The sequence below is a fragment of the Somniosus microcephalus genome, chromosome 11 (genome assembly GCF_052327205.1).
Source record: "Somniosus microcephalus isolate GS21.2 chromosome 11, FLI_Smic_1.0, whole genome shotgun sequence".
NCBI lineage: Eukaryota > Metazoa > Chordata > Chondrichthyes > Squaliformes > Somniosidae > Somniosus > Somniosus microcephalus.
In genome coordinates this window covers 187,706,625-187,724,933 of record NC_140997.1, presented here as the reverse complement: position 1 = coordinate 187,724,933, position 18,309 = coordinate 187,706,625, and the positions used below count along the sequence as shown (strand labels likewise).

At 43.0% G+C, this 18,309-nt stretch overlaps 1 protein-coding gene across 15 annotated transcripts in view; it reads right to left on the bottom strand.

Moving 5' to 3' along the window:
• The window catches only part of cadpsa (Ca2+-dependent activator protein for secretion a), a 583,962-nt gene that overhangs the window by 270,661 nt on the left and 294,992 nt on the right, over positions 1-18,309 (bottom strand). For all 15 annotated transcript variants that reach the window (XM_086001517.1, XM_086001514.1, XM_086001512.1 and 12 more), the window contains exon 8: positions 8,924-9,063. In XM_086001517.1, coding sequence (XP_085857643.1) covers positions 8,924-9,063 — 140 coding nt within the window. The remainder of the gene's footprint in view (positions 1-8,923; positions 9,064-18,309) is intronic.

Below are 18,309 nucleotides of genomic sequence, written 5' to 3'. Positions count from 1 at the left end.
CTCCAAACTTGCCAGAACAGTTACAGTTCAATGCTTTTAAATTCCAAATTTAAAGTTATTTTTCTCTCCTGACTGAATATTTTCCTTCACACTATCTCTCATTTTTCCCTGCAGTCTGCTTGTCACCATTTATCTTCTTCGAGTCAGATGATGTAGACCGCAGACCTCTCCACAATTCTATCAGTGGCCAGCCAGAGCTTCTCCAACAACAAGTGAAACTCCGTCAGTTGAGACAATTGATTGGTGGTCTAGGGACCTGGACAACTGATCTGTGACAGAGGCTCAAGTGCCTTATTACTGGAACTACCAATATGCCATAAATAAACTTCATTACCTGGGGAGACAGTTTTTGATTGGTCTTTTACCACCACTCCTGTGTTCCCTGCAGAACATTAAAGTTTCCTGTGAACTGTCAAAAGCTATGCATAACCAAAGAAAGCACTAAACCATTGCAATTGTGGTGCTGATTTGCTAAACACTAAGGGACTAATAATGCAATGGAAAGCCCAAAGTGCTGAAGCCTAGTGTTATCGGCCTGAGGATTAGTCCACACCTCATATGCAGGGTGCACAGCAATGAAAAATTGTAAAACTGTGCATAAGGCTAATAAAGACCAATAATGCCTGAACAGAACTTCAGCTATTTGGAACAGGCACGTCAAGGGAAGCCTCCAGAAAAATTCTTCTATTTATTGCTGTGTGTCTCTGTACTCCACATGTGGCCATCCTTTGTTGCAGCGCCTCCTTGAACAAAGCCTCGAACAACCAATCTGGGAATCTAGCATTCTGCCATTTCTTTTATTAAGAAAGACACATGCACAACTTGCAGCACCTAGCAGTCCTTTAATAGCTGCTGGCAGTCGGTAAACCACCCCACGACCTCAGTGGTTTCCTAGCATGTCATGCGCTGGACACATGGGGCGCGATCTTGCCAGCCCTGGGGAGGCGGGTATGGAGTCAGGACTGCTGGGAAAATGGCAGAATCTGGGGGCGGGTGCCCATCCCGCCCCCAACCCACCTCCGTGTCATCTTGCCAGGAGTCGGGTAGCCGACCCGCGCCGGGTCCCATCTCCTTGGAGGCGGGCAGGGGATTACAGCCACTTAACTGCCTGTTGACAGGTAGTTAACACAGGCAGATAAGAGGATTATCCCCATTTTACCCAAACAAGTGCGGGCTTCCCGAAGGCTGCGAAACCCACCAGGGTCACCGAGGTGAGCAGTGGGTCTACGGGGGTTGGAGGGATGCAAAAGTGCGCTGTGAAGATAAGCGATGGGTGCAAGTGTGGAGAGGTGAGTATGTGAGGTAAGTGGAAAGTGTTAGAAAAAGTTTACTTACCTTTGTTTCTTCCTGCAGGCTTCAAGAGTTGGGTATGCGGAGAGTCTTGTATCTCTGCGGCAGAGATGACAGATGGCTGCTGCATTCACCAATGCAGCAACCAGCTAATTTCTGCTAAAGAAAGAGGTTTGATGAGTCTTGAATTCAAGAACTCATCAAACTACAGAGAATGTCAGTGTTTGACAGCTTCACAGAGTTGTCAAACGATGACAATTCATTTGTCAAAATTTTTTGACAGATGAAACGTCATACACTGACATTCTCTGTAACCGGCTTTCTATTAATTGGCCTGCTAAGCCCGCTAGGTGGGCTTAACAAGGTCAATCAAGGGAAAATAGCGTGGGTTGGCCAGAAATCGATGGAGGCGGGACTGAAACCCGACAAGTGGGAGTCCCATCTCCACAAGCTCCCCATTGGCAAAATCCAGCCCTGGGAGTGCCATCTATAGCAATTTTCAGCTTTGCTGATGCAGCTAGCACTTGATGAGCAATGGTCAATGCAACACTCTGCCAGGGTCTTATTATCAGTCCCTAAATACTATCTGGGATATTTGTCACTCTGAGCGAGTATTGCGCAAGCTGCGGATAGAATGGCGAAATACCATGAGAAGTTTATAGATATGTGAAGAGAAAAAGATTGGTGAAGTCAAGCGTAGGTCCCTTGCAGTCAGAATCAGGGGAATTTATAATGGGGAACAAAGAAATGGAAGACCAATTAAATACATACTTTGGTTCTGTCTTCACAAAGGAGGACACAAAAAACATCCCAGTGATGTCAGGGAACAGAGAATCTAATGAGAGGGAGAAACTGAATGAAATCGGTATTTGTAGGGAAATGGTGTTAGGGAAATTGACAGAGTTGAAGGCCGATAAATCCCCAGGGCTTGATAATCTACATCCTAGGGTACTTAAGGAAGTGGCCCTAGAAATAGTAGATGCATTGCTGGTCATCTTCCAAAATTCTATAGACTCTGGCACAGTTCCCATGGATTGGAGGGTAGCTAATATAACCCCGCTATTTAAAAAAGGTGGTAGAGAGAAAACAGGGAATTGTAAGCCTGACATTGGTAGTGGGGAAAATGCTAGAGTCCATTATAAAAGATGTAATAGCAGAGCACTAGGAAAACAGTGACAGGATCGGACAAAGTCAACATGGATTTACAAAAGGTAAATCGTGCTTGACTAATCTACTGGAATTTTTTGAGGATGTAACTGGTAGAATAGATAAGGGAGAACCAGTGGATGTGGTGTATTTGGACTTTCAGAAGGCTTTCGATAAGGTCCCGCATAAGAGATTAGCATGTAAAGTTAAAGCACATGGGATTGGGGGTAAGGTACTGACTTGGATAGAGAACTGGTTGGCAGACAGGAAGCAAAGAGTTGGAATAAACGGGTCTTTCTCCGAGTGGCAGGCAGTGACTAGTGGGGTACCGCAGGGATCGGTGCTAGGACCCCAGCTATTCACAATATATGTTAATGATCTAGACAAGGGAACTAGATGTAATATCTCCAAGTTTGCAGACGACACAAAGCTGGGTGGGCGTGTGTGCTGTGAGGAGGATGCAGAGAAACTCCAGTATGATTTGGACAGGTTGGGTGATTGGGCAGATGCATGGCAGATGCAGTATAATGTGGATAAATGCGAGGTTATCCACTTTGGTGGCAAAAACAGGAAGGCAGATTATTATCTGAACGGCAATAGATTGGGAGAAGGGGAAGTCCAACGAGACCTGGGTGTCCTTGTGCACCAGTCGCTGAAGGTAAGCATGCAGGTGCAGCAGGCGGTTAAGAAGGCAAATGATATGTTGGCCTTCATAGCGAGAGGATTTGAGTACAGGAGCAAGGATGTCTTGCTGCAGTTGTACAGGGCCTTGGTGAGACCACACCTTGAGTATTGTGTGCAGTTTTGGTCACCTTATCTGAGGAAGGATGTTCTTGCCATGGAGGGAGTGCAGCAAAGATTCACCAGACTGACACCTGGGATGGCAGGAATGACGTATGAAGAGTGATTGGGTCAATTAGGCTTATATTCGCTAGAGTTTAGAAGAATGAGAGGGGATCTCATTGAAACTTATAAAATTCTAACAGGACTAGACAGACTAGATTCAGGAAGGATGTACCTGATGGCTGGGGAGTCCAGAACCAGGGGTCACAGTCTAAGGATAAAGGGGTAAGCCATTTAGGACTGAGATGAGGAGGAATTTCTTCACCCAGAGAGTGGTGAACCTGTGGAATTCTCTACCACAAAAGGCAGCTGAGGCCAATTCATTAAATATATTCAAGAAGGAGTTAGATATATGTGTTAAGGCTAAGGGGATCAAGTGATAGGGGGAGAAAGCAGGGACAGGGTACTGAATTTGGATGATCAGCCATGATCTCATTAAATGGCGGAGCAGGCTCGAGGGGCCGAATGGCCTACTCCTGCTCCTATCTTCTATGTTTCTAAGTCTGCCAAGGTTCAGTCAACAAATACCAAGAGGTCTAATAGCACATTGCAAGTATGTTATAGACTAAAACGTGGGAGACAAATTGAAGATGAGATTTGTTAGCAAGTTAGAGAGCAGCAGTCATATAATTATATTAATGGGATCCTCAACTATCCTAAAGTAGATTAGGATTAGGTAAACATTTGTGGTCAAAATAAGGAAGGGTTCTCAGCATGCATTCGGGGCTGTTGCCTTGTTGTACAAGAAAGTATGCAGTGCTAGGTCTAGTTTTGGGTAATGAAGCAGGACAAGCAAGCAACCTGAAGGTAGGGAACACATGGAAAATAGATACCATGACCTAATTGAGTTCACATTGAAATAAATAAAAAAAGAGAAAGAGGAGTCCTGGTAAAGGTGTTGGACAATAAATTAGCTAATTTCACTGGGATGAAGGGGGAACCAGTCCCAGATTAATTGGTTGGAAAGAATTGCAGATCGAATAGCAGACCAGCATGAGAGATATTGAAATACAAGATAGATAAGGTACAGATTAAATATATTCTGATAAGTAGTAAATTCTGGGGATATGTAGATGGATAGACAGAACAGAGCAAAATCAAAGTTTATAAAAGTAACACAAGTAATGTAAAAGCACAGAATGGAAGCACAATGGGTGATAGGGAAGACTGACAAGAAGCATAAAAAAGACTGGTGATCAACTTAGAGAAAGAACAAAGGCTTTATAATCACATAAGAAGTAAAAGGATAGTCAAAGAACAGATGGGATCATATGGAGATGAACGAGTATACTTAACGGTGAAAAAACAACATTGGTCCTTAAGTAGCAATTTTCCTCAGTTTTTACAGTGGAAGATTAAAGTGGGACTGTAGGACTAACCAGGCCCAGATAGCAGGTATCCCACAATACTGAGGAAGGCTGGGGTGGAGATAGTGGAGGTGTCAATTATAATTTTCCAAAAATCTTAGGAAATGGGAATTTTACCAAGGGACTGGATGATATTAAATCCATGCTCAAGAAAGGGAAAGGAGATAAGCTAGAAAATCATAGGCTAGCTCTCTTGCCTCAGTTGTTGGTAAGGTTCTAAGGCTAAATTTTGCAAAAGTCTGTGCACTTGGGATGGGCCTTGCACACAACCAGAGCATTTGAAGACTCATGTTTTCTGTCCACTAAAATCAATGGTCAGAAAATTGAAGTGGGCGTTGGAATTTCTGATAGGCACTCTGAGGGGGTGTGGCTCACCGTCCAAAATGGTGGAAAATTATCGTAATGTGTTTTTTTTTTAGTGTAAATCAACTATGACCAACAAGTGGTTTTGAAACTCTTAACAGGCATTATTTACCCATGGGCTCCCAGATATCAGTGGGATTCCTACTTGGCTGCATAGGAATCCCAGGCATAAAATTTGCCCACCCTGGGGGATTTTTAAAAAATACACAATTTTAAATAGTAAGTGTAGTCTGTTCGAAAGTCTCAAAACATTATAATATCCAGGGCTGCTTTTCCTGTGAATGTCTTTGTCTAATATGTGTCTATTATATCAAACAAACAATGATACCAAAATGGCACATTTTCTGCAAGTAAAATTCAACCAAATCAGTGCAATGACCCACAAATCTGAATGACTTTTCTTTTTGGGGCTGATCAGGATACAAGTGACACTTTTTGCACATAACTAAACTGATACATTAACACTAGACACTGCCCTCTTGAAAGTATCACACTGCTCTAAAATTCAGTCACATGTTCAACAGTGGCAAATAAGATGGATACGTTGGTTCAGCCTTCGAGACACATTTCTTTTTACCATTTCTTAGTAATTACAATTCTCCCTTCATATATTCGCTCAATTTGCCAATGTGATTGTTTCTTATTACAACTGTCCAGTTACACTGTAGCTAAACCTCTGTACTCACTCCTCTCCTGGTCCCTAGCCATTTCTCAAGTTCCAGCCAGTTCCCCATTTGTGCGCACATCACTGTCACTGAAATACGTCTGCAATGACCCAGTTATTCCTGTAATGATTCATATTCTGCTCACATGCTCTTCATTGAGTCCATCTTTTAACCGACTGAATGTCCCCTTGCAAAATATCTACGCATTTTTCATCATATTAACTGGATTTATAACGATATCCTGTCAGTTAAAATGCTAAATATCAACAATGTAAAAAACATCTTTAATTATGTTCTTTGAACAAATGGGGGTATTCATTCCAAGTTACACTCTTCGTTGTGGTGTCAATATTTTAAAAGGATCACGTAGCCAACAACTGCCACAATTGTTTTACCAAACTCTGTATTACTATTAGTAATACACTTAGAACAAAGACATTATATAAAAAGGAGACAAATATGGGTCTTGACCTTCCATTTTATATTCAGTATACAATCTGTTTAAATTGTCATAGCAGAGAAAAATGGACTGTTGCAAGCAGTTCCGTACAAGCGCTAAATGAACTATTTTCTGTGTTTTTGATGGAAATAGAAATGACTGCCATTGCAAGCACTGGAAAGAATGGTGATTCAACACTGCATCATTTTCATGGCTGCAGTCAGCATCTGACTATTGTGATTGAATTGTGTGTGGAACTCTGATTAAATGGCAGACCTGAATACATCAGCAGTGGCAAAATAGAGGAAATACTGACACCGCCACAGAATGCAAAGATTAGCGGCACATACACCTGCTTGTTGTTACTATAATGTTCTAATTAAAGGCTAAAACTCCACTTTTACCAGAAAATGGGAGAATGCCTGATTTATTTCATTAACAAAATTGCAAGAATTTGTACCTTTAAAATGTGCAATTTTTGAGAATGCAATTTTATTAGTGGCTTGTTACTTATGGAGAAAAATAGGCATTTTCCCTTTTTAGGAATAACAGCAAATGCTATGGGCAGAATTTTCCGGGGGTGGGGGTGGGGGGTCAGCGGGCGAGATTGGTGGCAAGTCGGGACCCCGCTGTCAACCCGCCATAACACACTTTTTCTACAGATGCATGTGAACTCCGATCCAATCCGACCCGCAGAGGTGGGTGACCCAATTAAACCAATTATTGGGTCACCCTTAATAATGCTTTTAACCTTACCTTTTAGCTTTAACTGCTCGCCCACGGGGACCGCGCTGCTGGGGACCATGTCTGTGAACCTGAGGTGGGAGTTGAATGGCCATTGCTCCAGCTGATTACTTGACAGCTTCAAATGTACAGTAGTAGCTCCCATGTGACTTTCCTCAGCCACAAGCTGTTTCTCAGTCCATTTCCAGCACAAATTCTGCAGGCTTTCCACTTTCCATCCACTCTTACCTCATTGGAAAAACTCTCTCACCATTGACAGAATGCTTCTGTCATCTCTACTTCACCTGCCATCTATTCCATCAACATGGGTGCCCTTTATACTCTCTCACCTTGGTCCTCATAATCCGACCATGATCAGTTCCAACACCAGCAGCACCAGGTACCCCAGCAGCACCAACAGTAACACCAACCTTCTCCGCAATCACCTGATGCTGCACAGGACACAGTGCATCAGCACCCGAGCACATTGCTGCCCTGGAGGCCAGGGATGGCCTCATCATGGCCAGATTTACTTCAGTTGACGCTGTACACCCTGGCTGCCACATGATGCGCCAGATTGACACCACCCCACACCAACACCATAAAGCATCCCTACAATGTCCAAGCCATTCCTTTCACACTCATCACCATTGCTGGAGGTACCGTTATGTCTCACCACTCGCTGCAACTCACTAAGCCACTTCCAAAGGTGCACACGAATCTGTCCAAGAACGGAAAGTATTGAAAATAAAGGCTTCAATGTTTGACAGCACATTAACAGAAATTTTATATGAACATTGGATAAAACACCCAAGTGGCTACCCTTGTGTGTTGTTAGTTGGTATAATTGCACTAGAATGAGGGTGAGTGTGAGGGGTGGCTAGTGAGATGGAGATGGAATAATGTAGATAGAGAGGGATGGGTGGAGGTGTAAGGTAAGTTGGTGTGAGTAAGGATGTGCAGGAGTAGGGTAGGGAAGGCAGAGTGATGGGGATGTGATGAGAGGCACAGCAGGATGAGGTTGAGTGTGGCTTTGTACTAACATTTCGTGATCTACTGAGATCATTGAAAGGTTTGCGCTACTGCACCCAGGTCCTCCTGACCACATCCCTGCTCGTGACCTTCTCTGCAATGTGCAACCAGGCTGTCTTGTTCTCCTGGGAAGGTCTCTTCCACCCATGGGAAGGGAAGAGGACCACCGGCCTGCTCTAACTCCCTCCATAAACATATGGAAGGAGTCATGGGAGAACCTGGGTGCAGCCCTGCACCTCTGTGCAGTGATTGTCCATGTTTACAGCACTTCAATGCTGTAGAACACTGACAACACAAATGTCAAAAGGAAGTTGGCCATGGTCCCTTTAAGGAAACTGGCTGATGATGCGTCATAAATGACGTCACTAGACCCACTTCCTCTAATTGGGCCAGGAAGCGTGCTGGGCGGGCTTAACAAGCCCCATCAACGTAAATTCATTTTCCAGAGCAGGATGGAGCCAACAGCCCACCACCGACATCGCTCGCCCCAGACCCGCTGAGGTAAGGAAAATCCTGGTCTATGTTAGAGTAATCTCAAAACCAAGTTATTGTTCTGTTTATAATGTCACATTGACAACTGTATTATCTGTAATTACACAGACGCAGTGAAATAAAGGAGTTTCCAGAAATACATCAAATTGTGTGTCCTGTTCAGTCCTTAGCATGACTAGGATGAGCCAGTAGTTAGACGATGATTAACCAGTTTATGTAGGATGACTCAAGAGCCAAATGAAATATCGGACATAAAACCCTCGCAATAAATTTAAATTTTGAACCATTATTCCTACATGCTGATATTTAGCACTAAAGCGGATACCTGTCACAGCATTTGTAACTGAGACATGAAGCAACACCATAACTGCACTTATTTAGAGTGAACAGAAGTGCTGTCGAGGGTCTGAATTGATTTTAATATCTGGAAATGGCTTAAGGGGTCAGATATGTTAGCTGGACAACCAAATGTCATGTGTCTTAAGTGATATCATTCTATCTAAACCAACATCCCTGTTCCCTTTTTTTTTTTAAGTACTGTCATTTATGGGTTGCATACTTACCCACAGTGCTTCATATTCTGTGGTTTATCCATCCGAACTGCCAATTTAATTTTCAGATCCTGGTCGATGCTGTTTTTTGAAACAACCATTTTGTGCAAATCGGCTGATTTTGGACTATTGGGTGTAGGATGCAAGACCACCTGAAAAAGAACACACAAATAATGGTATTTTACTGACTGCAGCAGTGTAACTATGAACTGGATTACAGTCATGGGGAAACACATAACTGCAGTTTATTTGGCAAGAAAAAATCATTTGGGAGGCAGAAAATTACTAACACTCAGATCTGTATAGATGCGGCTAAAGGCGACACAATTGAGGAATAGTATTCATTCTTGGATTCTAGGATATATACAATAGTTGTGTGGTGAGGTCTGTATTGGTATGTATGGTTTTAGAAATCTGACGAACACAATAATAGCAGCACAGGTGGTATTCATCAATAATAATTAAGAAATAAAATAATTTCTACAAAATGTAGTGAGATTCAACCATGGAGTATGTTAATGAAAAGAAATATCAGTTAAGATCATTTGTTTTCATTTTATTTTCATCAGTTGGACTCATATAGGTTTAGTTGTGAAATTAACAGCATGGAATTTTCACCTGCTCCTCCAACCTAACTTCGCCAAATACCCCATTTAAGCATGTAAATATGGTTTCTGACACACTTACTGGTGTAGCCGTCGGTTACAGATGTATTTGTGTACTTATCTGTTGCTGGTGTTTCTGTCTATTACAGTTGCTCTTGTATATCTGTTTATTAGTGGGATATCTGTTGGTTACAGTGTGCTTGTGTACCCATTACTGGTGTACCTCTGTGCTCGCTGACCTACACTGGCTCCCCGTTGAGCAACGCCTCGATTTTAAAATTCTCATCCTTGTTTTGAAATTCCTCTGTGGCCGCGCCCCTCCCTATCTCTGTAACCTCCTCCAGCCCTACAACCTTCCGAGATCTCTGCACTCCTCCAATTCAGGCCTCTTGAGCATCCCTGATTATAATCACTCCATCATTAGCGGCTGTGCCTTCAGCTGCCAAGGCCCAAAGCTCTGGAATTCCCTCCCTAAACCTCTCCGCCTCTCTTCCCTTCTTTAAGATGCTCCTTAAAACCTACCTCGTTTGTCCTAATATCTCCTTATGTGGCTTGGTGTCAAATTTTGTTTGGTAACGCTCCTGTGAAGCACCTTGGGACATTTTACTACGTTAAAGGTGCTATATAAATGCAAGTTGTTGTTGTTGTGTCTGTCACAGCTACATTTGTGCATTTATCTATTACTGGCGTATCTGTTACAGTTTCAGATGTATCTATTATTGGTGTACCTGTCTGTAGAATTATACTTGCATATTTATCTATTATTAGTATATCTGTTTGTTACAGCTGAATTTATGCATCTGCTACTGGTATTCCTGCCTGTACAGTTGTACATGCGCATTTATCTTTACTGGTGTAGCTGTCTGTCACAACTGCACTTATGTATCTGTCTTACGGTGTACCTATCTGTACTGTACCACACGTGCATTTGTCTATTACTGGTCTGTCTATTACTTGTCTGTCTATTACTGGTCCGTCTGTCTGTCTATTACTGGTCCATCAGTCTGTCTATTACTGGCCTGTCAGTCTGTCTATTACTGGCCTGTCAGTCTGTCTATTACTGGTCCATCAGTCTGTCTATTACTGGTCAGCCTGTCTGTCTATTACTGGTCAGCCTGTCTGCCTATTACTGGTCTGTCTATTGCGAGTGTATCAGTCTGTTACATTTGCTTCTGTGTGTCTGTTTATTACTGCTGTACCTGTGGCCAAAATGCCTGAGGTGGGATAAGATGAAACTGTTGCAGATCAACTGTGAGAGGCCAGGAATTAAGAGCAGAACCCGGATCAACTCGATTTCTGGCCCATTGAAGTCTGTTTCGAATCCTAATCAGTGGGGGAAGAAGATGGGGTGGAGGTCAGGGAAACTCCGTTGGTTCTCCTCTTACCTCTGGCAGAGATTTTGGGGGGGATGTCTGGGGTCGTTCCTTGAGCTATGCTGGGAATTCTGCCCATTATCCGTTGAGCTACGTTTGCTGAGAATAGGCGTGGTTCTGTACTGGGCAGAGAATCAATTACCTTAAAGAGAAGGCTCCGGTTTCACTTCGGGGAAAACATCAAAAGTTTGTGTCAACCTTTTTTGGTCTGATATGGGCATCTGGTTCCCCCAATCTGCTTTCTAATTACAGCACTTTATTACGTATGCAAGGCTGGCCCGGCTAATTGGCATTTTAAGCATTTACAACAGAAAGGTACATCACCATGTGTACATTATTCATCAATGGATAGAACAGTCATTATTCTTTAAATTATTGCACATTCTACAAACAACAGACAGATTTAACCCATTTCCTCTTTCAGATGCTGAGCAATGTACTGTATGTCCAAGATTTTCTATTAGTATTTTAGATTTTCATTGTTTGATGTAAATGACTGACTTAGTGCCTCAACAGTCACGACAGAGATGACAGGCTTGATATATAAAGATAAAATAGTTGGTCTCCTATGGGAGGAGGGCCACGTTCTCTCAAGCAGGTGCCCAGAAGTATCTCTCCACTGCACTTCCAGTGGTGGACAGGGACCCTGGAATTTTGGATCCTGTATTACTGGTGTCTGTTATAGCTATATTTGTGTATTTATCTTACTAGTGTCCTGGGTCCTGAAATTACACTGTGAGATCATAGGTACAAATAATTAACGCGTTTGTCTGAAATACTTCTTTCCGCTTAGCAGAGAAATTAAACGACGATACTTATGTCCCTGCCCGTTACTGGCATCTCTGCCTGTTACTAGGACTTCTGTTACAGCGAGATTGGTATCCTACATTACAACAGTGACTACACTTCAAAAAGTACATCATTGGCTGTAAAGCGCTTTGGGCCGTCCTGAGATCATGAAAAGCGCCTATAAATGCAAGATTCTTTCTTTTTATGTCTGTTCCTGCTGCCTCTGTCTGTGACTTATGTCTCTGTTACAATTGTAATCATGTCTATGTCTATTAACGGCATCTGTCTGTTACTGGCGTCTCTGATACAGCTGTACTGATGTCTCTCTCTATTTGTTATTGCTATCTCTGTTACAGATGTACTGGGATCTCTGCCTGTGACTATCTGTGACTAGTGGCTATAACTGTGTCTGGGTGGCTTTTTCAATAAATGACATAGGGTTACGTAGGATATACGGCACAGAAACAGGCCATTCAGCCCAACCAGTCCATGCCGGCGTTTATGCTCCACACGAGCCTCCTCCCGTCTTTCCTCATCTAAATCTATCAACATAACCCTCTATTCCCTTCTCCCTCATATGCTTGTCTAGCCTCCCCTTAAATGCATCTATACTTTTCACTTCAACCACTCCCTGTGGTAGCGAGTTCCACATTCTCACCATTCTATGGGTAAAGAAGTTTCTTCTGAATTTTCTATTGGATTTCTTGGTGACTATCTTATATTGATGGCCTCTAGTTATGCTCTTCCCTACAAGTGGAAACATTCTCTCTGTATCCACTCTATCACAACCTTTCATAATTTTAAAGACCTCTATTAGGTCACCCCTCAGCCTTCTTTTTTCAAGAGAAGAGACCCAGCCTGTTCATCCTTTCCTGATATGTATACCCTCGCATTTCTGGTATCATCCTTGTAAATCTTCTCTACACCCTCTCCAGTGTCTCTATATCCTTTTTATAATATGGTGACCAGAACTGTATGCAGTACTCCAAGTGTGGTCTTACCAAGGTTCGATACTTGTTTAGCATAACTTCCCTACTTTTCAATTCTATCCCTCTAGAAATAAACCCTAGTGCTTGGTTTGCTTTTTTTTATGGCTTTGTTAACCTGTGTCGCAACTTTTAGTGACTTGTGTATTTGTACTTCAAGATCCCTTTGTTCCTCTACCCCACCTAGACTCGCACACTCCAAGTAATAAGTGACCTCCCTATTCTTCCTACCAAAATGTAATACTTCACATTTATCTGTGTTGAACTTCATTTGCCAATTACATGCCCATTCTGCAAGTTTATTAATGTCCTCCTGTAATTTGTTGCAGTCCTCCTCAGTATTGACTATCCCCTCCAATTTAATGTCATACGCAAATTTAGAAATTGTGTTTTTGATTCCAAAGTATAAATCGTTAATGTAAATTGTGAACAGCAGTGGTCCCGGCACTGATCCTTGTGGAACACCACTACCCACCTTCTGCCACTGTGAATAGCTTCCCTTTACTCCTACTCTCTGCTTTCTGTCCTGAAGCCAGCCAGCAATCCATTCTGCTACTTGTCCCCTGACTCCGCATTCCCTGACCTTGTTCATCAGTCTATTATGGGGTACCTTATCGAAGGCCTTTTGAAAATCCAGATACATTACATCTACTGCATTACCATTGTCTACTCTCTCTGTTACCTCTTCAAAAACTTCAATTAGGTTGGTCAGGCAAGACTTTCCCTTTTGAAATCCATGCTGAATATTCATTATTATATTTTTGGTTTCTAGATTTTCTTCTATTTTCTCCTTTAGTAGGGATTCCATTATTTTTCCTACCACCGATTTTAAGCTGAATGGTCTATAATTCCCTGGACATGTTCTATCCCTCTTCTTAAATATAAGTATTTTACATTAGATATCTGCCAGTCCTCTGGCACTACACCTTTTTTTTAATTAATTCTTAAATATGTGTAGTAATGCCTCTGCTATCTCTTCTCTAGATTCTTTTAAAATGTGTGGATGCAATCCATCCAGACCAGGGGTTTTATCCTCTTTGAGTTTGATTAGTTTATTTAATATATTCCCTTTTTATTTTAAATGCACTTATCTCATTACTAATCTCATCATCCAATGTCATGACCATCTGTTCTATCACCCTGGTAAATACTGAAGCAGAATAATCTATCTATCTATATATATATAAAAGGATACTTCTGTCTGTCATTCCGTCTGTCTGTCTGTCTTGAATTAACTCGAAAGTTATAGAGCGTACCTACACGTGCGTTACGTCGAAAGAAAGCTGACGATTCCAGAACCGTCCTAAGCATATTTACGTTTCGGCCGGACAAAAATTGTTCGCGCGTTATGCAAAAAACCTTCGAAATTAAACTCATTATCTGCTAAGTAGCATTGATTGACTGACGTCAAGGTCGACCAATCCTGTGCCGGCACGATTGACCAATCCTACAGTTCAGTCGCCTGATGGTTGGCCAATCGCTGCGTCTGTGGGCGGGACTAATGCTTTTCAACTCAGGCATCGGGCAGCCATTGCTTCACTACTTCCAGCTCAAACTACTCTGCTAATCCAGCTTCGAAAAAGTTAGTATCTCTTTTAAAAATTACATAACATTTACCAAAAACGTTTTATAAGTACTTTCACTTTCATCTTTGAAGCTATTAAAAGGTAGAAATGTTGCCCGGCAGCAGATTCACACAGGGACAGACAGACAGGCCCCAAAGCCTGGGACTCGATTTAAAATGTCGCCCGGCAGCAGATTCACACAGGGACAGACAGACAGGCCCCAAAGCCTGGGACTCGATTTAAACCGCCCGGCCCAAAACAGCCCTGGCAAAGCCGGGCTCCCCCAGCTAGTTATTTAATATTTCTGCCATCTCACTATCGTTACCTGTGGTAATATCCTGTCTATCCCTTAATGGCCCTATTCCCATCCCAACCTTCCTTTTTTATTGATGTGCCAATAAAATATTTTACTATTTTGTTTTATGTTCCTTGATAATTTAATTTCATAGTTCCTTTTTGCCTCCCTAATTGTTTTTTTGACTTCTCTCCTAATCGTTTCATATTCTCCCTTATCATGCATTCCCCTGCTGTCTATGTACTTAATGTATGCCTCTTTCCTGACCCTCAATTGCTCCCTTATGGCTTTATTCATCCATAGAGTCTCATTATTGGGTGGGTATGTCTGTGATTGATGGCTCTATATGTAACTGGATGGTTCTGCTGGTGACTGGGTGGCTATGTCTCTGTTACCTTTGTATCCTGTTTGAGGATAATCTGTTGTTGATTCTGAAACAGCAAGAACATCTGCAGTGCAGACAACTCATCAGTGCTTATATAATCACCATAATGCAACTCCTTTCTGATTGCAGATCTTTATTATGTATGCAAGACTGGCCTTGCTAATTGGCATATTAAGTATTTAGAACAGACAGGTACATCACCTTCTGGATATTACTCACCATTGGATAGAACAGTCATTGTTCTTTAAATGACACCTGTAATTGTGCATTTATGGACAAGTTAACCCATTTTCTGTTTCAGATGCCACTCACTGGTTAGACCTCAGCTAGAGTATTGTGTCCAAATTCTGGAAACCACACTTTAGGAAGGATGTCAAGGCCTTGGAGAGGGTGCAGAGGAGATTTTACTAGAATGGTACCAGAGATGAGGGGTTTCAGTTATCTGGAGAGACTAGAGAAGATGGGACTGTTTCCCTTAGAGCAGAGAAGGTTAAAAGGAGATTTATAGAGGTATTTATAATTATGAGGGGTTTTGACAGCGATAAACGGTTTCCACTGGCAGAAGGGTCCGTAAACAGAGGAGACATTTAAAATGATTGGCAAAAAAGGCAGGGGCAGTTAGGAGAATTTTTTTTACTCAGCGAGTTGTTATGATCTGGAATTCATTTCCTTAAAGGGTGATGGAAGTAGATTCAATACATAACTTTCAAAACAGAATTGGATCTTTACTTAAAAAGGAACATTTTTCAGGGCTATGGGGAAAGAGCAGGGGAGTGGGACTAATTGGATAGCTCTGTCAGAAAGCTGGCACAGGCACAATGGGCCGAATGGCCTCCTACTGTGCTGTATGATTCTATGAGATGCTGATGAATATACTGTGCATTTCCAGCATTTTCACTGTTTGACACAAATGAATGACTTGGTGCATTGATGACCACAACATAGCTGACAGACTTGGGGGTAAAAATTGGGTAGCGCTACCTTCGCCGCCCAGAAAAAGTTAGTGCCCCACGGCCGATTTTCCCAGGTAGTGCCCCGAGAGGGAGGAGGGGCACTACTGGAAGTGGCCCATGTCCCTCTTGGGGCGCTGCGAGCCAATACCGCATGGCGCTGTGGCACGTAGCGCCGTGGTACTGCAGGCCTTCCTCCCCTTATTAAAGGGGAGGGGCCTGGCGCAGCGCGTCCCGGCACCCAGCTGGGCCACCAGGGATCAAGAATACCAGCAAACGAGCCTAGCACTCAAGAGGAGTGCCGGGCTCACGGAGAGCAGCCGGCCCCCCGCAGGGGGGGCTTCACGGGGGCCGGGGACAGCAATGGGGGCAGGTGCTGGCAGGCAGCCAGCAACAAAAATGGTGGCCCACCGCCTCCCCTTTAACTTGCGCCGCCCCGGCCGCAGGTAGGCCCCCCTGACCCCAGCGGACATAGCGTCCGGCGGTAAGTCTTAAAAGAAGTGGCTAGTGATGTAATAAAACTCAATACGCACTTGGTTTGAGCATAAAGCAAGGCTTTAATCAACTTGTTTCAGAACATGGAGGTCTAGTTATACTTCACTAGTTCCTTGTCTTACAAAATGTCCCTAGCAAGATGGGGCCGACGCCCGAGTATTTATACTCCTTGGACGGCGCCACCAGCTGGCCGTCCAGCGTTATTTCATGAGTAGTTTCTTGAATGACGAGATTTATAACAGCTAGTGAGATAGTTGATGCGTTGGTTTTAGTTTTCCAAAATTCCCTAGATTCGGGGAAGGTTCCATTAGATTGGAAAATAGCGAATGTAACTCCTTTATTCAAAAAGGGAGGGAGACAGAAAGCAGGAAACTACAGGCCAGTTAGCTTAACATCTGTCATAGGGAAGATGTTAGAAGCTATTATTAAAGACGTTATAGCAGGGCACTTAGAAAAGTTCAAAGTAATCAGGCAGAGTCAACATGGTTTTGTACAAGGGAAATCATGTTTAACCAATTTATTGGAGTTCTTTGAGGAAGTAACATGTGCTGTGGATAAAGGAGAACTGGTGGATGTACTGTACTTAGATTTCCAGAAGGCATTTGATAAGCTGCCACATCAAAGATTATTGCGGAAAATAAAAGCTCATGGTGTAGAGGGTAACATATTGGCATGGATAGAAGATTGGCTAGCTAACAGGAAACAGAGAGTAGGCATAAATGGTCATTTTCTGATTGGTAAGATGTAACGAGTGGTGTGCCACAGGGATCAATGCTGGGGCCTCAACTTTTGACAATTTATATAAATGACTTGGATGAAGGGAGCGAAGGTATGGTTGCTAAATTTGCTGATGACACAAAGATAGGTAGGAAAGTAAATTGTGAAGAGGACATAAGGGAGGACATAAGGAGGCTACAAAGGGATATAGATAGGTTAAGTGAGTGGGCAAAGATCTGGCAAATGGAGTATAATGTGGGAAAATGTGAAGTTGTCCATTTTGGCAGGAAGAATAAAAAAGAAGCATATTATCCAATGCAGAGCTCTGAGATGCAGAGGGATCTGGGTGTGCTAGTGCATGAATCGCAAAAGGTTACTATGCAGGTACAGCAAGTAATTAGGAAAGCTAATAGAATGTTATTGTTTATTGCGAGGGGAATTGAATACAAAAGTAGGGAGGTTATGCTTCAGTTATACAGGGCATTGGTGAGACCACATCTGGAGTACTGTGTACAGTATTGTTCTCCTTATTTAAGGAAGGATGTAAATACATTGGAAGCAGTTCAGAGAAGGTTTACTAGACTAATACCTGGAATGGGCGGGTTGTCTTATGAGGAAAGGTTGGACAGGCTAGGCTTGTATCCGCTGGCGTTTAGAAGAGTAAGAGGTGACTTGATTGAAACATATAAGATGCTGAGGGGTCTGGACAGGGTGGATGTGGAGAGGATGTTTCCTCTTGTGGGAGAATCTAGAACTAGGGGTCACTGTTTAAAAATAAGGGGTCGTCCATTTAAGACAGAGATGAGGAGAAATTTTTTCTCACAGAGGGTCGTGAGTCTTTGGAACTCTCTTCCTCAGAGGGCGGCGGAAGCAGAGTCTTAGAATATTTTTAAGGCAGAGGTAGATAGGTTCTTGGTAAGCAAGGGGGTGAAACGTTATCGGGGGTAGGCAGGAATGTGGAGCAATCGGCTCAGACATGATCTTATTGAATGGCGGAGCAGGCTCGAAGGGCCGAGTGGCCTACTCCTGCTCCTAATTCGTATGTTCATAAGTCGGGGGGCGCGACCCAATATTACAGCCGGGGCGCTGCGCACGGCGATAACGTCATTGCCGGTGGTGCTGCGCCGCTAACGGTTAGAGCCACCACTAACCTCCCGCTGAATTTCGCGGGAGGCGTTAGCGGCGCCGCACCCAGGCACTAGTTGATTTGCGCCCCATTAGCATCCTCTTAGGGTGCT